Genomic DNA, 25,763 nt, shown 5'->3' on the forward strand with positions numbered 1-25,763 from the left:
GCCACCTGGTCCCAGCAGACTCCAGAAAATGGCCACATTTGCTGATGCTGGAACAAGGTTGTTAAGGGTGAAGCCTGGTCCCAGATGTGAGTTGTGATTTTCCATAATCCCGGAAATGCTGCTGCTACACTATCTCGCGAGTTTTTTCCGGGGCAGGCTGGCACCCAGCCACAGTCTCGGGGCACCAGCAGCAGGGTCCAGCAGGCATTCCTGGGTGCAGCCGGCATTCGGCCATTGCTCAGTGAGACCCTCCCACAGAGGGGCTGAACGGGTGAAAGCCGCAGTCCTTCAGAAGTAAGGGGCTGGGGAAAACAGCCGTATCTGAGACAAAACTCAGGAGAGAGGTACTGCCTGGGGCCTGGTCACAGAGAGTGGAAAAGTGGGAGTGGATGAAAGCTGAAGACAGAGGTCGGGTGCGTGATCGCTGATCCCGGAGAACAGACTGGGTACCTGGGTGGAGCCATTTTCACCGCTCCCCGCACATGCGCATACACACCTACAGCACCACAACACTACACCCCAGTAGGCTAGCAGCGCCATGTAGTGGAGAGCGGAGCAGTTACACTGAATCCCGCCCAACTGGGCCAACCTCACTCTTCAAGAACACAAGTTTCATTGCCTAGTTTATGGACTATAAAGCGCTTCATAGTCTGACTTATAGGGAAAAACAAAGTAATTTCTGTCCTATTTCAATCTGTCAGCAGGTCCATCTATTCAATTTCCTTTCCTTTCTTTTTTTTTCTTTTTCACTTCTTTTTCTTGAATACAGAAAGAGAAAAAGTCATTTTTATTTTCACTTATTAAAAATATTTTTCTTTAATTTCTTTACTATATTTTTTACTTTTGTGTAAATTTTTTCACATTCTATTTTCCTTCCATCATTTTTTTTTAGTCTACTTCAGTGTATTCACTTTTTCAAATTTGCAAATGATTTCCTTTTTTTCTTTCCCTTTTCTTTTTCATTTCTTTTCTTTTTCTTGAATGCAGAAAGAGAAAACCTTCATTTTTATTTCAATTTCTATTAAAAATAATTTTCCTTAATTTTACTATTTTTTTGCTTTTATGTAAATTTTTTCAAATTCTATTTTACTTCCATCATTTTATTTTAGTCTACTAGTGTATTCACTTTTTCAAATTTTCAAGTGATTTCCTTTTTTTTAATCTTTTTTCTCTTTTTTGTTTCCTTTCTTTTTCTTGAATACAGAAAGAGAAAAAATCATTTTTATTTTTAATTTTTATTAAAAATATTTTTCTTTAATTTATTTCTACTATATTCTTTACTTTTGTGTAAATTTTTTCAAATTCTATTTTACTCCCATCATTTCATTTTAGTCTACTTCAGTGCATTCATTTTTTCAAATTCTCAAACTATTCCCTCTCCCCCCCCCTTTTTTTTCTCTAATCTGTTAAACCACTTTCAACACCCAGACCAAAACACACCTAGGATCTAGCATCATTTATTCAATTTTTGTGTGTATGGGGGGGGGCTAATTTTTTAATTTTAATATTTTTTTAATTTTAATTTTTATACTTCATTAATTCCTTTTCTCCCTTAAAAATGACAAAATTAAGGAATTCACCCCAAAATAAAGAGCACAAAGAAACGACAGCCAGGGATTTAACCAACACAGATACAAGCAAGATGTCTGAACCAGAATTTAGAATCACGATAATAAGAATACTAGTTGGAATCGAAAATAGATTAGAATCCCTTTTTTGCAGAGATAAAAGAAATAAAATATACTCAGAATGAAATAAAAAATGCTATAACTGAGCTGCAATCATAGATGGATGCCACAGCGACAAGGATGGGTGAGGCAGAACAGAGAATCAACGATACAGAGGACAAACTTATACAGAATAATGAAGCAGAAAAAAAGAGGGAGATTGAGGCAAAAGAGCATGATTTAAGAATTAGAGAAATCAGTGACTCATTAAAAAGGAACAGCATCAGAATCATAGGGGTCCCAGAAGAGGAAGAGAGAGAAATAGGGGTAGAAGGGTTATGTGAGCAAATCATAATGGAAAATTTTCCTAACCTGGGGAAAGACACAGACATCAAAATCCAGGAATCACAGAGGACCCCCATTAGATTCAACAAAAACCGACCATCAACAAGGCATATCATAGTCAAATTCACAAAATACTCAGGCAAGGAGAGAATGTTGAAAGCAGCAAGGGAAAAAAGTCCCTAACCTACAAGGGAAGACAGATCAGGTTTGCAGCAGACCTATCCACAGAAACTTGGCAGGCCAGAAAGGAGTGGCGCAATATATTCAGTGTGCTGAATCAGAAAAATATGCAGGCAAGAATTCTTTATCCAGCAAGGCTGTCATTCAAAACAGAAGGAGAGATAAAAAGTTTCCCAGACAAACAAAAATTAAATGAGTTGGTGACCACTAAACCAGCCCTGCAAGAAATTTTAAGGGGGACTCTCTGAGTGGAGAAAAGATGAAAAAAAATTATATATACATGTATCTCAAAAGCAACAAAGATTAGAAAAGACCAGAGAAAACCACCAGAAACTCCAACTCTACAAGCATCATAATGGCAATAAATTCATATCTTTCAGTACTCACTCTAAATGTCAATGGACTCAATGCTCCAATCAAAAGACATGGGGTAACAAAATGGATAAGAAAACAAGACCCACCTATTTGCTGTTTACAAGAGACCTACTTTAGACTTAAAAACAACTTCAGATTTAAAATAAGGGAATGGAGAACCATCTATCATGCTAATGGTCAATAAAAGAAAGCCGGAGTAGCCATACTTATATCAGACGATCTAGACTTTAAAATAAAGACTGTATCAAGAGATGCAGAAGGGCATTATATCATAATCAAGGGGTCTATCCACCAAGAAGACCTAACAATTGTAAACATTTATGCACCCAATGTGGGAGAACCCAAATATATCAATCAATTAATCACAAACATAAAGAAACTCATCGATAGTCATACCATAATACTAGGAGACTTCAACACCCCACTCACAGCAATGGACAGATCATCTAATCAGAAAATCAACAAGGAAACAATGGCTTGAATGACATACTGGACCAGATGGACTTAACAGAACATTTCATCCTAAAGCAGCAGAATATACATTCTCCTCCAGTGCACATGGAACGTTCTCCAGAATAGACCATATACTGGGACACAAATCAGCCCTAAGTAAGTACAAAAAGATCAAGATCATACCGTGCATATTTTCAGACCACAACGCTATGAAACTCGAAATCAACCACAAGAAAAAATTTGGAAAGGTAACAAATACTTGGAGACTGAAGAACATCCTACTAAAGAATGAATGGGCCAACCAAACAGTTAAAGAGGAAATTTAAAAGTATATGGAAGCCAATGAAAATGATAACACCACAACCCCAAACCTCTGGGACGCAGCAAAGGCGGTCATAAGAGGAAAGTATGTAGCAATCCAGGACTTCCTAAAGAAGGAAGAAAGATCTCAGGTACACAACCTAACCTTCTGCCTTAAGGAGCTGGAAAAAGAACAGCAAATAAAACCCCAAAACAGCAGAAGACAGGAAATAATATAGATTAGAGCAGAAATTAATACTATCGAAGCCAAACAAACAAACAAACAAACATAACAAAACCAGTAGAACAGATCAATGAAACCAGAAGCTGGTTCTTTGAAAGAATTAACAAAATTGATAAACCACCAGCCAGTATGATCAAGAAGAAAAAGGAAAGGACCCAAATAAATAAAATCAAGAATGAAAGAGGAGATCACAACCAATACAGCAGAAATACAAACAATAATAAGAGAATATTATAAGCAATTATATACCAATAAAAACGGGCAATCTGGAAGAAATGGACAAATTCCTAGAAACATATACACTACCAAAACTGAAACAGGAAGAAATAGAAAATTTGAACAGACCCATAAGGAGGAAGCAAATCAAATTAGTAATCAAAAATCTGCCAAAAAACAAGAGTCCAGGGCCAGATGGCTTTCCAGGGGAATTCTACCAAACATTTAAGGAAGAGTTAACACCTATTCTTTTGAAACTGTTCTAAAAAATAAAAATAGAAGGAAAACTTCCAAACTTTTTCTAAGAAGCCAGCATTACCTTGATTCCAAAACCAGACAGAGATCCCACTAAAAAGGAGAACTATAGACCAATTTCCCTGATGAACATGGATGCAAAAATCCTCAACAAGATTATTAGCCAACCAGCTCCAACATACATTAAAAAAATTATTCACTACGACCAAGGGATTTATACCTGGGATGCAGGGCTGGTTCAATAGCCACAAAACAATTAACGTGATTCATCATATCAATAAAAGAAAGGACAAGAACCATATGATCCTCTCAACTGATGCAGAGAAAGCATTTGACAGAATACAGCATCCTTTCTTGATAAAAACCCTCAAGAAAGTAGGGATAGAAGGAGCATACCTCAAGATCATAAAGCCATACATGAACCACCCAACGCTAATATTATCCTCAACGGGGAAAACCTGAGAGCCTTCCCCCTAAGGTCAGGAACAAGACAGGGATGTCCACTCTTGCCACTGTTATTCAACATAGTATTGGAAGCCTTAGCCTCTGCAATCAGACCACACAAAGAAATAAAAGATATCCAAATCAGCCAGGAGGAGGTCAAACGTTCACTCTTCGCAGATGACATGATACTCTATATGGAAAACCCACAAGATTCCACCAAAAAACTGCTAGAATTGGTTCATGAATTCAGCGAAGTTGCAGGATATAAAATCAACTCACAGAAATCGGTTGCATTCCTATACACCAACAATGAAGTGACAGAAAGAGAAATCAAGGAATTGATCCCATTTACAGTTGCACAAAAAACCATAAGATACCTAGGAATAAATCTAACCAAAGAAGTTGAAAATCTATACACTGAAAATTATAGAAAGCTTATGAAAGAAATTGAAGAAGACACATAAAAAAATGGAAAAATATTCCATGCTCCTGTATAGGAAGAACAAATATTGTTAAAATGTTGATACTATCCAAACCAATCTGCATATTCAATGCAATTCCTATTAAAGTAACACCAGCATTCTTCACAGAGCTAGAACAAATAATCCTAAAATTTTTATGGAACCAGAAAAGACCCTGAATAGCCAAAGCAGTCTTGAACTAGAAAACCAAAGCAGGAGGCATCACAATCCCAGACTTCCAGCTATACTACAAAGCTGTAATCATCAAGACAGTATGGAACTGGCACAAGAACAGACACTCAGATCAATCGAACAGAATAGAGAACCCAGAAATGGACCCACAAACGAATGGCCAACTAATCTTACACAAAGCAGGAAAGAATATCCAATGGAATAAAGACAGTCTCTTCAGTAAGTGCTGCTGGAAAAACTGGATAGCAACATGCAGAAGAATGAACCTGGACCAGTTTCTTACACCATACACAAAAATAAACTCAAAATGAAGACCTCAATGTAAGACAGGAAGCCATCAAAATCCTCAAGGAGAAAGCAGGAAAAAACATAGGTAGATGTTTTAAATGACCAAGAAAACATTTCAAAAATAATTATTCTAACTCTTTAGTCACTGTATCTTCTGAAAATTTTATAGTATAACAAAATATTTATGGTAGTCAACTAGGCTTCAGCAAGAAACTGAAGGACTTTAAACAAAACAAAACCTTAGTAATTATTTTCTTAAAGTGATGGACTAAAATATCCTAAAAACAAAGACATTTATTTATCAATACTATTGGTGAACAATTAGGTTATACTAAATAATTTCCTCCCATCAAAGGACCTGACAGGATTAGCCATTGTAGGACCAGCCATTATGTGGCCTTTATTTGCTGATATTATGATAGGAAAAGATAAGATTCAGTAGGCAGAAAGGGAGAGGCTAGGACTTGAAGGTCCTTGGGTGGGGAAAAACACACATTTTGGGACACTGCTGGGAGCCTCTGACCGCAAGCCAACTCCCTGAGGAGTAAGTTTCCTCTTCAGAATGTAACAGACACCACTTACTCCCCCTCAGGTTTCCTTCAGGAATTTGACCTAACTAAAAATAAGTAGTAGACCCTAATACGTACCCACAAGGAATGGTATGGCCATAGACCACCTCTCATACAATGGAAATGAGCCAATCGAAAATGATTAGGTGTTTAGAGTTACCTAGCCAATAAGGTAGGACCTGAGAAGAAAGAAGGGGAAAGGAAAGGGGCCAAGCAAAATCCTATAAAAACAAGGCCCCTTGCCTATAGTTTCGGGCATCCACTTTCAAATACTCCTTCTCTGTAAAGAGAGCTTTCGTACAAGTCTTACTTTTTTTTTAATGTTTATTTTCATTTTTGAGAGAGACAGAGCATGAGCAGGTGAGGGGCAGAGAGACCGGGAGACATAGAATCCGAAGCAGGCTCCAGGCTCTGAGCTGTCAGCACAGAACCCAAAGTGGGGCTTGAACTCATTAACTGTGAAATCATGACCTGAGCTGAAGTCAGACGCTTAACCGACTGAGCCACCAAGGCGTTCCTACTATTCTTACTCTCTAATCTTATACTCTGATAAACTTTTGCCTGCTTCTCATTTTATTCTGTGTCTACTTCTTCATTCTTCCAAGGGGTGAGAGAGAGAACCCTGGACATTGAGGTAAAAAAATCCTGCAACTATATCATAATTACATAAAAACATATGTAATGTAATATTCTTTCACATGGTACAGACATTAAAAAATGAAAGAAAACTTCCATTTTGATGAAAAAATAATTTTTATCTTACAATTTATTTTTCCCATTTGGAACTTTCTGCTTTTATTTGCTTTTTTATTTTCTTTTATTCAATTTTCTTGTTTTTTAAAATTATTATTCTTGAGCTTCTTCCTTCTTTATTCTTGCAATCATGGATTTCTACTTTTCTCTTGAAAAGATTTAAAGTCTACGATTTGACCTCTGAGTAAAATCTTGGCTGAAGCATATCAGTGATATTAAGTTGTCAATATTTTGTATTGTTTTACATTTCCTCCTTGGTTCCATGGTTACTTAGCTGGATATGTTTTTATTCTAAGTAGTTACAAATGTTTGTTATTAATTTGGAATATGGAGGAAAAACATGGTGCTTTTTAATACTTTTTTTTTTTTTTGCTTTTTAATATTTTTCTGTGTACCTTAGTATTCGATCAATTTTTTTAACTATGTGCGCTTTAAAAGGTGATACAGTCTCTGTTTACAGGGACAAAGTTTAAGATATATTTCTGTTGACTCCATTCTATTATTTATTCCTATCTACTTCATCTAACAAATTTACAGTGGGATCACAAAGTTGTCTTCTACAACTATTCTGTCCATATTTTCCTTTTTATAAGTTTTGCTTACATTTTTATATTACACCCTTAGAACAAATAATCTGGGGCACCTGGGTGGCTCAGTCATTTAAGGGTCCAATGTTGACTCAGGTCATGATCTCAAGGTTCATGAGTTTGAGCCCCACATTGGGCTGTGTGCTGTCAGTGCAGTCCCAACTTCAGATCCTCTGTCCCCCTCTCTTTCGGCCCCTCCCTTGCTCATGCTTGTGTGCTCACTCTGTTGCTCAAAAATAAACATTAAAAAAAGAATAACTTAACTGTTATATCTTCCTTGTAGTATATTTTTTGTTACTATTGACTGCATACTTCTCTCCCCTTGTCTTTTACTTTGTCTGATATGAATTCTGCCACGTTTATGTCCTTCATATTTATTTTTTGCCTAACTTTGACTTGTTCCTTTTTAAACTTTAACCTCTCTAGGTCAACTTATTTCAAGATCCTTCCTTAGTATATATCATTTAACTGGATTTTGTTTGTTAAGCCACTCTACATTCTTTCTTTTTTTAACTAGGGAATTTACCCGGTTATATTTATAGTCATAATTGTTACATTTGGCCTCGCTTTTCCCTACTTTTCTTTCCTTGTTCTTTAAACATTTTTTTTCCCCATTTTCTTTGCTAGGGATGTTTCTTAATTAAGTCTGCATCTTAGAATCTAGCTCAGTACCTGGCCTATGACAAGTATCCACTACAACATTTGTGGAATTAATTAGTAAGTATAGCATAGATGGTTTGTACAATGCTATGAAAGATACACATGCTGCTTTTAACCCTATTAGTGACTAATTTTCGGAGCATTTAGAAACCAATCTTAAACTTTCAACACTAACAAGAGAATAATGAAGTTCTACTCCTCTTTACTGAAACTGAAGAATTTGGCACTTCTGAATTCCTCTTGGCAAACCTACTACTCTAATCTTTGTCAATTTAAGTCACATTTATTATCACGACCATTTTCTTATTTTTACAATAGGGAACATTTGTTTTGCATAAAAAGGGTAGTAAAGACAATTGTTTTAGATATAGATCTTTTTATTTAACTTGTTTTCATTCTTACTTCCAGTCTTTTCCAGCTATGATTTCCTCATTCTTGTTCTTATTTTCTCCTTTTCCTGGCAAATATCTTTAATTATGATGTTTGGGGAGGTATCAGGTATCAGGGTTTCTAAATCTTTGCCCATGTATGAACATTTTCTATTTCTTTCCAAACTAGACGGCCTCGGGGAGTGTATCAGAGTCTCCAAACCTCACGTCTCTCTGGAAATTCTGACAGGATGGCTTTGGGGTCACGCTTCTCACTCCTCAGCCAAGCATTTCTGCTAAAGGCAACACTGTGTGCCTAGCTGGTTAACACCCATCAGATATATCCTCAGGTATACTTGAAATAGGTACAAGTGTGAGAACCAGTCTTTCAGAATTTAGCATCGTTGACAAGGCTGAGGCCAAGTTTTGTTTCTGCACGGGTAACCCGACTTTCCATTCTGAGGCATCAGATGGGGCTGGGCCAGGGCCATCTCTGTGGCTAGTGCTGAATGGCACTGGGGTTGGCAGCCCCTCCAGAGCCACATGCAGTGGGGCGGGAGTTCCCAACAAATGTTCTCAAACAAACATCAGTGCTGTTACTAGAAGGTGGGGGGTAGGGATGCCTGGCAGCTGGAAACCACACATGTCCACCACAGGCAAGCTGATGGGAAAGGGATTTCACTCAACCAAATGTGGACCCTCTATGGGGTATCTTCTCAGTATTCTTACTCAGAGTTTCTAGATTATGTGACTTAAACCTAAAGGGTTGAACTGAGGTCATTTTCTTGATCTTGTGCTTGTGATCTTGATCTTGTGTTTTTTCCAATGGATACAGGTCTGTACATGTAACTTGGGTAATACCTATCCGTTGTATAGAATGTGGACGTTAATCATGTTTTTTTCCTAAAGGAACTGGGAAGTATGAAGTGTAGAAGATTACCTTCACTTATATATCCATGTTGTCCCAGAGAGTGTGGCCTTCCTGTGCTGAGCTGAGAGTCCTGGGGACTTGGAATTTAGTGTTCATGTAACACCTCCTAGGCGTCTCATTCCACCGTTCTCATTTTTATAGTGTGAAGCATTTGCGTCATGTAAAGAAAATGTACTTATCACAATTATTTAGATGTATGTATCCTCTGCCACAAACTGAGTTTAATATTAACTGTAAGCCATTTATTTTGGGAGGGAAAAGGGTGTTTAGTGGTGGGGACTGAAGGGCTAACTGGAAGGGGAAATGCCTTGAAACTCAGGCTCCTAGTGTGTAGATTATCCGCACAGTTGTCTTCATGCTTGCTATTTCAAAACAGAGGAACAGAAAATAAAATTAAAATGGCTTAAGGGAAAATTCTTACAAGACCAGATGAATAGAAGAAATAGTATTTAAAAGATGCAATGGCAATTAACTTAAAATAAGTAGCTTTAACTAAAATTATAAATTATATCAACTAAAAAACCTCGTGCAGCTAAAACAAATATGTTTGAATAGAACCCATTATAGGCCAAGATATGGTTGACTACTGCATATTTCCTGGTTTTCCTAGGCTGACCATGTGAGTTAAGAGTTTCCTGCAAGGATGCCTCATGACTTTGGAGGACAGTGAAAACAAAGTCAAGGTCCATGTTGAGTTTTGGCATCTTAAACTCAGAATGTCTTGTATCATAAGCCAACTGGATTCACTAAATGTCTTCCAAACTTGTTGCTGACAAATACATCTTTTCCCATTCTATAATATACAGGTGTTTCTATTTTTAAACCAAGCACAGGGCTTTATTTTTACCCTAACAAGTGCTCTGGTTCTTTATTTCAGCCCATTGCTATATAGAATCTGTGATAAAGTGCCTTTAATTTACCTCCAAGTTTCTTACTAGCTACAAATACCACTGTAGATTTCTGTATCCTCCAAATATATCTGATAAAAATGAACAGAACACAACTTTTTAAATTTTAAAAATTTAAAAAGTTTTAAAGTAAAATAAACATTTGTCATCATAAGAAAATATCCATTATCTTCACAGAGAAAGAAAAATGCTATATGACCCTATTTCTCTGATTTGTAGGGAGGTGGATCTTTCTGCTGGAACTGGGGAGAACAAACTTTTCTGGAATCTACGGAAGGGGTGACAGACCTCACGGCACCATCTGTGAGGGCTGGGCCCGCAGAGATGAGGTGTTCGGCGAAGGGATTCCTGAGGCTGTTCAGGCCTGTCTCAAACTATGATGAAGGGCAGGGTGAGAGATGAGGGGCCCTGGCAATGTCCCCAGCCCAGAGGTTTCCTCTGCCAGAGCATTTGTTGTTGCTCATCTTGTTCTGCTTTCATCTACATAATAATAGAAAGGGCATGGAAAAAGATATTTGCTTTGCAACATCACGGCAAAAAAAAAAAAAATTCCAACTGTATCAAAAGCTTGGCAATTTTATAACAAAAAAAAAGGCTCATACTGTCCAGCTCCCACAATTGGGAAGCGAGGCAGCAAGGATAATCCTGCCACGCCTGCCAGCTTCTGGAGAAAAAGTGAGTATGTCCATCAGTGGATCTTGTTGAGACAAGAGAGAAGGACGAGGAAAAATATTCCACAAGTTTCATACATACAACCATCTTAACCACAAAGAACTATAATAAATATAATGAAGTTGAAAATCTGCATTTCTAAACATTTCACTTTCATTCAGATTTAATTGACAAGATAATCTATTACTCTGACTAAAATTCTTTTAACTAATGAAAAAAAAAAAAGGACACATGACCTGAGGACAATCTGATTTTGCTTTATTGAATATTATCCCAATCCAATATTTACAGATGTAATTAAATGGAATTTATAAGACTACCAAGTGGAACATTTAAAAAAGTTAATCTGAGACACTCTTACTGGAAATCATCGATTCATATGTGTTAATACCATAACTAATTTAAAATTTTCAGCCAATATCCAAGGTGGTTCAGTTCATAAAAACTCTTTTCAAGAAGAGAGAAGTCTGAGGAAATAAAAAGAAAAATGTTCAGAAAAATATTTCCGTATCTAGTTATAATCTTCCAGTTTTTCTGTAAAAGAAATTTGATAACAATTATAGACATTCTGGCCACCACGAACTAACAGATTTCTTAACTGCATGACTATTTTCCTCAATGCCATATTTTGCTTTAAGCACAGAAAAACTATTTCTTCTTTTGTCATGTTTTCATGATAGGCTTACACATTTTTTTATGTTTAAAAAGAAATATATACCCAAATTTAAATCAGCACCTACATACTATGGCCACACATTGTTATTACCTTGACTGTCCATTAGAGATAGTCCATGGAAGGTACAGGATGGACAACAAAGATGGCGTTCCTCTGACTAGTCGTAAGTGTGACTTACTGTAGAAGCCAGTGGCTTTCATAGACATTCAGAGGACACCAGATCTACTATTGTCTGAAAGAACACCAGGGATATGTTCCTGGTGTTTGGGACTAAGGGCCCAAATTTACATCTGCAACATTGTCAAAATAGAACTGCAAAAAATTGGGGATCACAGTGGCAGACGGGGGGCGGATTTTTTTCTCTCTGTGTACAAATTTAAAGGTATCTCTCTGCTTTTAGGTGGGCTAGGTTTACTCCTCAAACACAGAATTCAAGAATTACAGAATTTCTTATCTTGAAGAAGTATGTGCTTACATTACTATACAGAGTCTATTCTCCTTTTTTCTTAGCAAGATGGTGGTTCTTCAAAATGTATTGTTATTACTATTTTTAGATATTAAAATGTAAATATCACATGTTAATATTCAAACGTTAAATCTAAAATTTAATCCTATCTATGTATTTCAAAAATGTCAAGATAAAATAGAGCAGTGTGTCAGTGATAGTAACTTCTATATTAAAGCCCTGAAAACGAAACGGTTTTTAATGGTATTCATTTTTGCTAGAACAATACTGCCAAAGGGGTAAGCATGACATGAAAAATCGTAATGAATAAATATCAGTTTATTATCCACAATTTAAAAACATTCACTTTAAAAGAAAAAAGAAATAAAAACATTCACTTGGGGGAGCCTGGGTGGCTCAGTCGGTTAAGTGTCAGACTCTTGATTTCAGCTCAGGTCCTGATCTCACAGTTCGTGGGTTGCAGCACTGTGTTGGGCTCTGTGCTGACAGTGCAGAGCCTGCTTGGGATTCTCTCTCTTTCCCTCTCTCTCTACCCCTCCCCCTTCTCTCAAAATAAATAAATAAACTTTAAAAAAGCCAAAACATTCACTTGCCAGAAAGGAATCTGGAAATGGCAGTGGTTCTGGATTCTTTTAAGTAAAACTTCCCTATACACAATAAATAAGTTTCCTGCTCAACAAACCTGTTTTTAGATAATACAAATTGTATGTTATGGATCATCATATAGTTTAATTCACTGGAGTCCACATTAATGGTGCTTGAAGGCCCATTTTTAAATAACAGAAATTAACCCTCTGCATGAACAGTTTAAATAGCTGGTAAAAATATACAGAAATGAGGATAAAACTGGAACCGTGGAGTAAGGTATATTTGCAATCCAACCATGGCACAGAGCATATGCACCTTCCTCTTTATTGATTCCTCAATGTTAATATGTGCACACATCTGTTTTATAGATATCCGATAATACATCAGATAATAATAATCGATGTGTTTCTATTCAATGTAAATATACCACTATGAATGTGAACTTTTTTCTTAAGTCCACATTTTGTTTTAGAAATTGCCAACACATTGATGACCATTGCCATTGGTTAATAGTACATTCATGGGTGGGGCGCTTGGGTGGCTCAGGTAGTTAAGCGTCTGACTTTGGCTCAGGTCATGATCTCAGGGTTCGTGGGTTCGAGCCCCGTGTCGGGCTCTGTGCTGACAGCTCGGAGCCTGGAGCCTGCTTCGGATTCTGTATCTCCCTCTCTCTCTGCCCCTCCCCCATTCGTGTTCTGTCTCGTTCTCTCAAAAATAAATAAACTTAAAAAAAATTTCGTAAAAATGGTACATTCATGAGAGTGGCATGCTAGCTTTCTCAAAATGCAGGGCAGACTTACCAATATGGTTAATAGTTGATCATTTTTCGGAGGGCATCATAGCACTTCCATTTGTCTGGGATGTAGAATGGCTCAAAAATGTGAGGAAATGGTGTGTCATACCCACATACTCTTGATATAGGAGCCTCTAGGTTCAGGAAACATTCTTCCTGCAGAGAAGAACACAGATAGTTAACTTCAAGAATATTCTCTTTTATTCACAGAGATGAAATATTTTCATTTAGAATACAGTTTTATCCAAGGGCATTAAAATAATTAAGTATATTTTAATGTAAAAAAAAGTTAAAAAATAAAGTAACAAACAGCATGTTGGGCTCAATCCCAATTTTACTTAAAATGTTTTCATCTACAGGCATTTGAATTTATGCCTACACATACCTCTACTGCTTAAGTCTAATTGGGATTATACCAAACACACTGTCCTACAAATACATGACAAAATCATAATGAAATGTTCACAGGAAACTCTGCGGCTTGAAATTAGTGATGGTATATGTTTTTTCTTGTTTCCTGTGTTTTTCAAGTTCCTGTATGCAATGGACATGCATTATGTTCATAATCTATGTTTGTAATTATTCTACACAGCCACACTGAACATCTACCAGGTACTTAGCTGTGCCTGCATTCTCTCATGGCTAGGCTTCTGTAGATGCTGATGGTCCCCTGCCCAAGTCACTGCCCAAGCCCATCACTCTCTGCCTGACTGATGTGTGCACATCTCTCAGATATCATGTTAGGAGTCACCTCTGCTGGGAAGCCTTCCTTGGTGGCACTTCCCCAACCCTGCACCACTGATAAGAGAGGGGCTTCTGCCCTGAGCTCTCGCAGAACTGAACTCAGAAAGATCAGCAAGTTGCCTAATTATCTGTCTCTCCTGAGAGACAATGAACTCCATGAAGCTAGAGCTCTGGTTCAAAAATGTAAAATCCCAACCACAGAAGAATCCTGTAGGAAATTATCTTCAGGGGGAAAAAAAAAGTTATTCAGGTGGCAAATTCATACTTAAAATTTTTAGGAGGTTAAAAAAATCTGAAGAGAGATATATGATTAAACTATTCCTATGAAAATGATATTAATGTTACCATTCACAGCTATTACCTCAAATTAAATCTTAGGTGTTTTCCGAATGTTGCCAAGAAAGAAGGGGAGTGGAGGTGTTGAGCAAAGTGAGAGGGAGGTACAGACCTCCAGTTAGAGAATGAGGTAAGTCATGGGAATAAAAAGCAGAGCGTAAGGAACACAGTCAATGATACTGTAATAGCCATGTAATGGGAGGCAGCCACGCTTGTGGAGAACATAGCATGATGTATAAACGTGTCAAATTACTAAGTTGCATGCCTGAAACAAATGTAGCACCGTGTGTCTGCTACACGAAAACAAAACAAAACAACAGCAACAACAGAACCCTTAGGTTTTTTTATGCACCTGCATTCTACATTACCTTGCTTTACAAAGGATTTGAGGTTCACCTTTGCTTACATATTTTACTTAACTGCACTTTATTTATTTATTTTTTTTGCTTAACACAAATGTTTTATTTTTTCAAAGTTTTCATTTAAATTCCAGTTAACATACAGTATAATATTAGTTTCAGGTGTACAATACAGTGACTCAACACTTCTGTACAATAGCCGGTGCTCATCACAAGTGCATTCTTTAATCCCCATCACCTATTTCACCCCTCCTCCCCACCCACTGACACCTCTGGTAACCATCAGTTTGTCCTCTATAGTTAAGAATCTGTTTCTTGATTTGCCTCTCTCCTTTGTTTCTTAATTTTCACATATGACCGAAATCATATGGAATTTGTCTTTCTCTAACTTATTTCACTTAGCATAATACTCTCTAGCTCCATCCACATCGTCGCAAATGATAAGATTTCATTCCTTTTTATGCCTGAGCAATATTCCATTGTGTGTGTGTGCATGTGTGTGTATATATGATTTAAAAATATATTTTACATATTTATAATATGTGTATATACATGCATGCCACCATATACATACACATCTTTAACCATTCATCAGTCAATGGACATTTGGGCTGTTTCCATAGTTGGCTATTGTATTATTTGACATTTTCATTTGAGCAGAAAGTTTTACATGAAGGAAACATGACAACTCATGTTCAATACCTATCCTCTGTGGATATTTCTTTAAGTGACAAGCATATTAGGGCAGAAGGAGCCTGGGAACAGAACAAATTAGCATCAAGATACAAGCGGCCATTAACAGACCTCACTCTGCCCCCATAACCACTGTGGTTTATATTATCAAACACCAAGTAAGTGCTAGTTTTTCCTCACAACAGGAAACCTTCATTAACAACTTGAGAACACTATATACATAAGGCTTCAAGAGTAACCTAAGAAATTCCACTACTAATATGCTAAAAAAAAAAAAAAAAAAAAGACAGGTGGATTGTTTCTTGACTGCAACAAGTAATTTTAAAGGGATTTAAATTATTGATGTGGGATTAACTCAGTTTTATTACTTTAATTGATATGGGCTTTTCCCCATCTTCCCTGATTATTTTACTCTTCATAACTGCAAGTACAGAAAATCAAAGGGAAAACATTTTACTAAATGCCCTTGACTTTACACCTGCTATAAAATACTGCTCTTTCAAAGTTGGAAAGCTGGGATACAACAGAACGATCTGCTAGTATTTGTGAAAATGACTCCTTTTAACATAATGACTAACATCATCAAACTTTTTTTTTCAAATAGCAATGTTCCTAATTCCTCAAGAATGTTAAAGTCACTCTTTACAAGATACATCTGTGTGTACAAAACAGATGAACATAAGGGAAGCAAAGGTAATGGAAAAAAAAACAGGTAGGGGGACAAAACATAAGAGACTCTTAAATATGGAGAACAAAATAGAGAGTTACTGGAGGGATTGTGGGAGGGGGGATGGGCTAAGTGGGTAAGAGGCATTAAGGAACCTACTCCTGAAATCATTGTTGCACTGTATGTTAACTAACTTGGATGTAAATTTAAAAAAATAAATTAAATTTAAAAACAAAAACAAGATACTTCTGTGTGTTTGCATGGGCACAGAAAAAGGTCTGAAATGTCACACTTAAACTATAAGCAGTGGTCACCCTCTGAGGCAAAGAGGTTTTCGAGAAAGGACTCTACTTCACACTTTAAATGTATTGTTTGAGTTTTTATGAAACAGTATTACTTTCGTAATTAAATGACACTGACATAAAAGAGTAAAGGATCACCTTCTTTATGTGAATAAAAATTACTATTTTATGTTAGTTTTGTAACTTCTTATGTAGCATTTCCTTAATTTGGAAATAATTACTGTACATTAAATGGAATTAAAGGATTATAAAGTACTATATGTAAATATATAAAGTATATTTTTTAAATCATGGAGGATAATATAAGGATAGATAACAGAGGACTATGGCTCAATTTTTGTAAGGATAGGCCCTAACCAACTGAAACAGTTTGAAATTTTAATGCTTTGCTAACTGAAGTAATATTAGAGATTTAAGTTATTCCTTCCACGGACTTGTGTTAAAACTTCTTGTAAAGAGATTGGAAACAAGATGTTTGGGTCAAGCAGCTGCACACAGTGACTTCCTACTGAACTGGTTCATACACAAATGATTTATGTGTGGCTATATGTTTCTTTTTGCAACCATCAAAACAGGGCAACCTTGTTCACCCTGTTTTTTTCATACAGAAACTATACTCACACACACATTTACAAAAAAATATTTGAATTTCATCAGCAGATTTGTAGATCAATGTACCAGATTAATCCTCCAGAAATCACATCTCTATTATATACCACATTATGACACCATAATTATAGTAACCATGTACCTGAATTTCCAAGACAGGCCAGATTAACTGTATTTTTCTTTTCCATTGACTGAATAAGTACACTTATTTTAAAAACTGATGTTTTTTTGGAGTTCCTGGATGGCTCAGTTAGTTAAGTGGCCACCTCTTGATTTCAGCTCAGATCATGATCTCATAGTTCATGGAATGGAGCCCCTCGTCCGGCTCCATGCTGGGTGTGGAGCCTACTTAAGATTCTTTCTCTTCTCTCTCTCTCTCTCTCTCTCTCTCTCTCTCTCTCTCTCTCCCCACCACCATCCCCCCAGGCCCTCTCCTGCTCATACACACATGCTCTCTCTCTCTCTCAAAAATAAAAAAATAAAAACTCTATGATTTTTCATTCAAAAATAGTAACCCACATAAAATTAAAGAAGAAATAATTACCTAACCCACAGAGTTGTGAGAACTACAGGTCATGTCCAGCACAGGGGCTAACATGGGAAACATCGGTTTCTGCTCCTCTCCTTGGAGAGCTTGTATGTGGAGCAGCTCAGTCCACATGGGACAATTACAGATGTAACTGTGAGGTTCCAAAGCAGATTGCAGTGTAATATGTAACCAGGGACATCAGAAGAGAACCAGACAGGTGCCAAGAGAAACTTTTCTCCAGCTATTCATGGTCCTAAGTATCACCATAGATCAGTGAGAAGGAGTGAACATGAACCCTGAAGCAATCGCCTAGTTACACTTACATACATTTTGTTGTGGTGTGTGCTTTCACATAAGTAATCAGGTGCTTAAAAGGAAACAGAAATTCCTTCCAAAAGACCATTGTGTGACATTCTAGTATATGGTATTCAAAATTTACTTCTGAATATCTGTCATTATGAGAAATTTTTTTTCTAAAATATGTTAACAATAGGGCGCGTGGGTGGTTCAGTCAATTAAGCATCTGACTCTTGGTTTTGGCTCCGGTCATGATCTTGTGGTTCATGAGTTCAAGCCCCGCATGAGGCTCCACACAGAGCATGAGCCTGCTTGGGATTCTATCTCTCCCTCTCTCCCTGCCCCGCCCCTGCTCTTGCTCTCCCTCTTTCAAAAAAACAAAGAAAAAAAACCTTTAAAATAAAATGTTAATAATAGTAACCAGTACTAACGATGTAACAGGAATGGTACTTAATGAATTATACTTTATATTTTATCTCTAACAAATCTATGAGGTAGGTATTATATTCCATTTCGCAGATGAGGAAATCAAGGTGAAAGAATTTGTCCAAGGTCAAATAGCTACATACATAGCCAATTAAGATTCCAACTGGACTGCAAAGCCCGTGTTCCTAGACACTCTTCTGCAAAATGACTATTGAGGATAGTAATAACAAGAAAGATGATAGATAGATAGATAGATAGATAGATAGATAGATAAAAATAGGAATAAAGAAGAATGGTAAAATAGAAAGCAGGCTGGGATGGAGGTTTTAGAACAGAGTCTCAAGTGGCATAATGGGTTAAATGCAGTCTTATACATAAGGAAGGCAGAGGCTAAGACATGTAAAGAACTTGAAAAGCACACATGTAAGCCTAAAAGTCACACATAGAGCAATAAACAGATGGTCCCGGGTATCAGCAACCTCCTGAGTTATCCTAAGTGATTTAAATCAACATAACTCAAATTGTTTACATATTAGCCATCTGGGTTGCTATGCATATTATAACCAGAAAAGGAAGCAGACAATCTGAAATAACAATTCCAAATCATAAAAACTATAGATGTGAATGAAATATATTCCTTATTTGCCTATTTGTAACAAAACAAAACAAAGTTTTAAGTATCTTGTTAAGATAGCAGAGGACAGGGGCGCCTGGGTGGCGCAGTCGGTTAAGCGTCCGACTTCAGCCAGGTCACGATCTCGCGGTCCGTGAGTTCGAGCCCCGCGTCGGGCTCTGGGCTGATGGCTCAGAGCCTGGAGCCTGTTTCCGATTCTGTGTCTCCCTCTCTGTCTGCCCCTCCCCCGTTCATGCTCTGTCTCTCTCTGTCCCAAAAATAAAAATAAACGTTGAAAAAAAAAATTAAAAAAAAAAAAAAAAAGATAGCAGAGGACAGAGATCCTGCATATTTTTTAGCAGGTAAGAGAGAACAAGTAAAAATTAATTAAATTGGATCCATTATTGTTTTAAGAAAAATAAAATTAGCAATACATTTCTAAAAATTAAGTGTACTACATTCAGTCCTGTGTTTTAGTGACTGTAATATAGATTGTATAGTATGTGCATGCAAATATGAATATATTAGGGCTTTCACGGGATCTCACAAAATCTCTCAACATGTAACCTCATCTCCCCATTAAAGTTTTAAGTATATCAACCATAAATTCTCCTGTCACAATGTCACAGGAGTTATGGCACTGAAATCAGTCTCAGGCATTCCACATTGTGGCTTCAATCACTCTCTCCACAAATCTTTTCACTGTTTTTATGGCAAAGCTGTATAATATAATTGATACAGCATGGAATTTGGAAGTCTATTTAAAGGGAATCTTTGTTTTCCTATGATTTCATTTCTCCAAGCCCCTGTTTACTCAATAGCAAATTAGAGGTATTGAAAAATATTATATTATCCTATTGTTTCATAACTCTATTGTTACTTTGCCTATTTGCGTCTCCAGATTGTGCAGTAGCATATGAAGAGTACCAGGTTTCAAGCTTGACACATCATAGTGCTCAGTAATTGCTAGGTTTTTGTTTTCTCTTAAGATTTTCTAAGTTATAATAAACACAAAGTATTTGAAATGATAGATCAAATCATCAATGAAGAGAAGATTCTGATACACAGAACGGTCAACACTGAGAAGTATTATCCCTTATAGCACTGTGCCTGAACAGCTACCCGTTACTGGAGACTTACTAAGCCTTAAAAAATGTAAGAAAATACCAAAAATAACTAAGTGCTGTATGAGGAAGGAGGGTGGAAATCACTGAGGTTATGAGAGAAACAGGCTACATTCAGGCCTCAAGGAAAGAAAGGGTCCGGTGCTGCCCCCTGGTGGGAGTCAGGGAATGTGGACACAAATTGCCAGTTCCTGGGGCTGGAATGACAGATTGTGTAGCTAGATAAGAAAGTCAAGAGTTCTGGAAATGGTTAAAAAAAATCTACCCCCTCTCCCCCAGAAGAACATAATTTCCCAGCAGGGCCACTATAGAAAAGTAGGCTGTCAGTTAGCTACTGGATGGTTACAAGTAAAAGAGCCCAACCTAATTGAATGTAATCAGGGCTATATATACTTTGAAAAACAGTAAAGAATAAAGACCATGCAGTATCATTTAATTTAGTTTTAAAGTAACCATTTGGTTTTGTTTTTTATTTCAAGGCAACCCTAGGCTTGGATTTCTTTCTAGGAAAAATTCTGGATAATTTTTATTCAGTTCTTCTAACGACAGAAAGTTGGATACAGCCTATTGTGTAAGACCACATATCTTCTTGAGTTGGAAAGTTGTGAAAAAAAGTTAAAAGTGAGATAAGAAAACTTCAGGGTTTTTTATATATGTACCTAATTTCTTATAGCTGATATAGGCTGTTTACATTACTTAAATTTTCCTGAAAAACTAATTTTTCTAAACATTTAATGGAAGGTCAGAAAGGCAGGACACTGTAATGAGAAACACATCACAAGTCAGAATAGGCATACATTGCCTATAGGATTACCTGATAAATCAAGATTTTATGTTCCTCCTTGGAATAATGAGAAACATCAGTTCATTACTTAATTTCAAAGTTATAGCTCAGAAAATTGATTTTTAAATTACTTTGCAAACAAAAAGGTCCCAAATATATCACATAATCATTATTATGCCACCAATAACCCATTTAAACTATGAGAATATATTTTGTTTCCAAGAGGGGGATAGGATGGGAGTAAATTAAGCTATAAATGTAATAAGTACCAAGCCAGACATAGATCACAGACTTATCATTTCTTCTCCAGGAGAAAAAAAATAATACACAGCTTTAAATTATTTTGGATGTGCTTACTTTCCAACCTGAATTCCAATACCATTTAGTCCTAATTTAGTTAAACTGTTAAATTAACAATAAAACAAGAGATTTTGCTTCTAAGTTCAATTAGTTGTCTAGAGGTCATAATGAGCAGTGCAAGAGTAAAACTCTAAAAAATATGAAAAAGACCTGAATATACCAGATGATGTAAACTTGATAGCCATAAAGTCAATGAACTTAGAGACTTAAGTTGATTAGTCTTATCTATGTAAGGCTAGACATCACCCAGCCTCCCAATACTATCAGAGAATATTTGTTTTAAATTTGATTTAAATCTGCCATCAAAACTTGCCCATAGCCAAAACATGAGCTTTAGCAGATGAGAAAAAAATGATTCTGGTGTCTTGAATCACACTTCCTTAGCAAATGAGTCACAGAAACCTGTGAAGGCACTATGCCAGCAACTCCAAATTAATTTCATTACTGAATTAAATAAATACAACTTTTACTAATGTAACATATTATTTTTCATTTAAATAATGGTTTAAGTAGTATGTATCATGTTTTTAAAATATAGCTTAGAAGACATATTAGGCTGTACCAATTTTCCACATAACACAGACCTATGAAATTAAATCTTCAGATAGCACAGTCCCTAATTTGCCCTCAAACATTAGAGTTATGTTTATTTTATGTTTCTAATACCATATGCACACAAGATGCATTCAACAAACACTTGTTGATTTGAAGCTTCTCACGTTTAAAACACAGCTGAACCAGTGCAACTAACTGAAACAGTATATGAGTAATATAATTTTATCTAGCTTTCTATAATACCTAAAAACGTGTATAGTCTGTCCCAAAAACATGTATTTCAGCAAGGCTTCTCTGTAGAATCATAATCTTGACTAAATTAAAAGCTGAGATTTCTATTATTTAACTTCGCTGAAATGTCTTCAGTATCTGAGGACTTTAAAAAAAAAAAACCCATTTCTTCCTCTTGAATGCAAATTACTGGCAATCTGGTACAATTTTTGTTTTCTACGATTTCTTTAGCTAAAGAATGGAGCTGAATTCTAAATTAGGATTTTCATTTAAATTCAAATTCCATTTTTAAAATGGAAGCTTATTTTCTGAACTTAGAAATATTATTTCTGAACTAAATGTGTTTCCCTGGATATAGTCTAGCTACCTAAAACAAAGTTGGAGTATGATATTAAAATCTGCATAGAAATGATTCATGCCTCAAATTCTATAGTCGTTAAGATATAAACATGTTACTATAAAATTATCTATGAATCTCAACATATTAACTGTGGAAACTAAAGTAGAACACATTTTAAAATCAAACTATAACATTAAAACAAACTATTATATAAAAGGGATTGCTTTTGTTTCTCAGAAGATGGCTTTTATAAATTTCACTGTTTTAAAATCAGAAAATAAGTGAAAGTAAGTGATAACTCATGTCTACAATTTCTGATGTTTTCTAAAACCACTTTTTAAGAAAGTACATAGTGTTCATTATGGCCCAGGGACTGAACTAACTACTTTACAAACACTAACTCATTTTGTTGTTCATAAAAACTAAATTAGCAACCACAGAGGTAAAACTAGCACCCCATCCAAACCACTTTGGTTTTCCAGGTAAAACCGGTAAAAGTTTGGTTCTGCTTCCCAACTTTGCCCCAGATACTGTCTTGAGCTGCTGCATCACCTTCACCTGACCAGCACGGTGAGAAACAGCAGCTAAAAAGGTCATTTCTTCATTAAGTCTTCCTGCAAAGAAGCATCGTGCTTATTTGCAGCAGTCAGTCTGTTCTGTTCTGAGGCTTTAAAAGTTCAAAATTTAAAGTTAAGATTCTTTTCAGATATCCTATGTGCAGATACATAAATGTGCAGACATTCAAAACGTACCGCGGCAACAATGCTTTTGTTAAAACAATTCGTATTCAATAGAGAGGGGAAAAAAAGGCAATGCTCTCAAATTTCCACAGACGCTGAAGCTTCTCAAATTTTATAGTTCTCAATTCTTCCCTATAGAAGAAAGCATCGGCAGCAGCAAAGTTTGAAAGTGGAATTTCCTGAGAATGTGGGTGCATAACGATAAACATAAGCGGCGTGCAGTACTGGGTCGTCTCACGAACAAACCACTCTCTGTCAGGTAGGATTCTTGCTTTTGTTTGACAACAGGAAACTTCAAATACTCCTATAAAGCAACTTTTGATGATTTTATAAAGCATTCCGTTTTTCTGATTGTCTTTACCATAAAATTATTCCTATAGAATTCTACTGCTACCAAATGGTCCTCGGAAGGCAGAAATCAATCCTTGGCAAGAGCAGCTTAATGATTCGTTTGTCTCGTGACACAAAAAGTAGATTCTTTTAGAATTTGGGAAACTGAACCTGCACTAGGAAAACTTCTATTAGGATCTGTCACTGTCCCAATTCTGCAACCTGTTTTTAAGTTTTGAGGCTGATCACAAAACGAAACTACTAGCCCCTATTTAGCACCATCTTTCTAAAAAGCTTGAGAAGCTGGATAAAGAAATGATGGCTAAAATATTTGCTATTCTACGAATGATTTCTTGTTACAATATAAAGTTTCATGTGTGTGTGTGTGTGTGTGTGTGTGTTTACTGCTTTTTCATTTTCTTTAAATATGTCAAATTTCTAGTTTATGTTTTAGTTTATGTTTAAAACATGCTAAAGCAACTTGCTAAATGTAGAAAAGGCAAGGAAAAGGGAAAAATCAATTTTATTTTATCTACAGAATGCCCAAAGAGATGTGTCAATGTTTTTACTGAAATTAAACACACTTTTTTTTTTAAAGTTAATCTTGGGTGTCACAGCGACATAGCCTTTAAGCTGGGTTTTGCTGAATGAATAAATTAGACCAGGTTATTTTTCAGCACTTTAATTCTGGTCACCAGATAACTACAATTTTACTAACAAAAGCACAACAGAAATGAATGTTCTAAGGCTATCACCAATTATTAGGGAGATGTAGGCAAAAATGTGTTAATTGGATCCCTGCAGTAGCAGCCCTCCCAAAGTTTAATAACTGAACAAATTAACAAAGCAAACAAGTTTTTGGCAGGAGTCTCTGACCTAAGTAAGAAGAGGCTTGTTAGGGCTCTCATTATTTACACGCAGATGACTTTTGCTAATAGGATGAGTTTAACCTTTTCATTAAAACAAATCTAGCACTTGTAATTGTTGTCTGCATTCAATTAAAATAAAATGCAGAATCCAAAATATATTTTCCTCTTTACTGTATTTACAGATCTATGTTTCTACCTTTAAAGTTGGTTCATATTTCTTACAAAGAAGCTTTTCAAATTAAATGTCTATGTTTTTGCATACACACCTTTTCAGAATTTCAAGAATAAGAGATATTTCAGAATGAGGGGAAAAATCCACATACTTCCTTTTTTTTACTCCTATAACTGGGTAAATTGTATGCAGGTAAGATGAACCCAATTCTCACAAAGACCATATTGCATGCTCACTGTGGACAAACTTCTAATAAGCCTGATAAAACAACAGACACACTAGGGAAAGGTGGTGAGTAACTGGGACCTGGTTCTGGATAATTTCATAGTTAAGTGCAAAAATATAATATTAAAAATGCCAAAGGTACTGTTTTTGGATGAACTCAATTTATGTAGTTTCTGTAAAAGGGTGATGTTCACACAGTTTATTTAAATGGACCAAAGCATTTACTAACTATTTTTTATCTACTTACTTGAGGCTGAACTCTATAAAAGTTCAATCAGGTCCCTCAATGAGGAATCAGGCTAAAATACATAGCACGGATTCCCCCACAGAGATCACAGGCATTTCCCTACTGGGCATAGACACATGGACACAAATAATTCTGTATGTATCAACACATCCTCGTGAATATCCCGAGAAACAATATGGAGGCTTACAGGAAAAGAAATGTATTTGTGCATATGCCTGTCACTTCAGAAAAAGGAATATGTACATGTTTACAGAGAATAAAAAGCCCAGACATTTACTAAATAGTAACCAAAGAGATGTTCTTGTTTAATAATAAACAAGTACAATTATTTATGTAGTCTCAATTCTTTCAACAACCCTATGGAGTGTCAAAGCGAACCTTGCCACTGGCAAAGGTTAAGTGCGGTGGCCAACATCACGCAGGTGCCCACAGTTCTGTTGGTATTCAAACCAGCTCTGCTGCTTACTCTTAGGTATCCTGCACAGGGCTTTAGATTTATGAGTAGGCAAGAGAATACTGCTTGGATATAGGGCAAAATTTGTATTTAGTGCTCTCATTATACCTGTGAAAGAGAAACTGGTGGAATTGTCTACTGGTTTATGCCAAGTCCTATATATATATATATATATATATATATATATATATATACATACATATATATATATATATACATACATATACATATATGTATGTATGTATATATATTAAGTCTAATAAAAAGCTTATTAGCAGTATAGAGTCTTGAGTCACGGTGGTCATTAGGAAGAGATGGGTCTCTAGAGGTACAGCAGATGAAGCTCAGATTTATTTGTTTGGCTTC

At 36.1% G+C, this 25,763-nt stretch overlaps 1 protein-coding gene across 1 annotated transcript in view; it reads right to left on the minus strand.

The window, feature by feature from the left end:
- Nucleotides 1-11,105: 11,105 nt before the first annotated feature.
- The window catches only part of BCKDHB (branched chain keto acid dehydrogenase E1 subunit beta), a 203,976-nt gene continuing 189,318 nt past the window's right edge, over nt 11,106-25,763 (minus strand). Inside the window, exons 10-11 of the mRNA XM_047102644.1 lie at nt 13,399-13,547; nt 11,106-11,335 (exon numbers count right to left, since the gene is read on the minus strand). Of these exons, the coding sequence (XP_046958600.1) occupies nt 13,407-13,547 (141 nt within the window). The 3' untranslated portion in view covers nt 11,106-11,335; nt 13,399-13,406. The remainder of the gene's footprint in view (nt 11,336-13,398; nt 13,548-25,763) is intronic.

This window comes from Lynx rufus, unplaced genomic scaffold, assembly GCF_022079265.1.
Source record: "Lynx rufus isolate CCGP_SWC_20201006 ecotype Redwood Valley unplaced genomic scaffold, mLynRuf1.p SCAF_6, whole genome shotgun sequence".
Taxonomy (NCBI): Eukaryota; Metazoa; Chordata; class Mammalia; order Carnivora; family Felidae; genus Lynx; species Lynx rufus.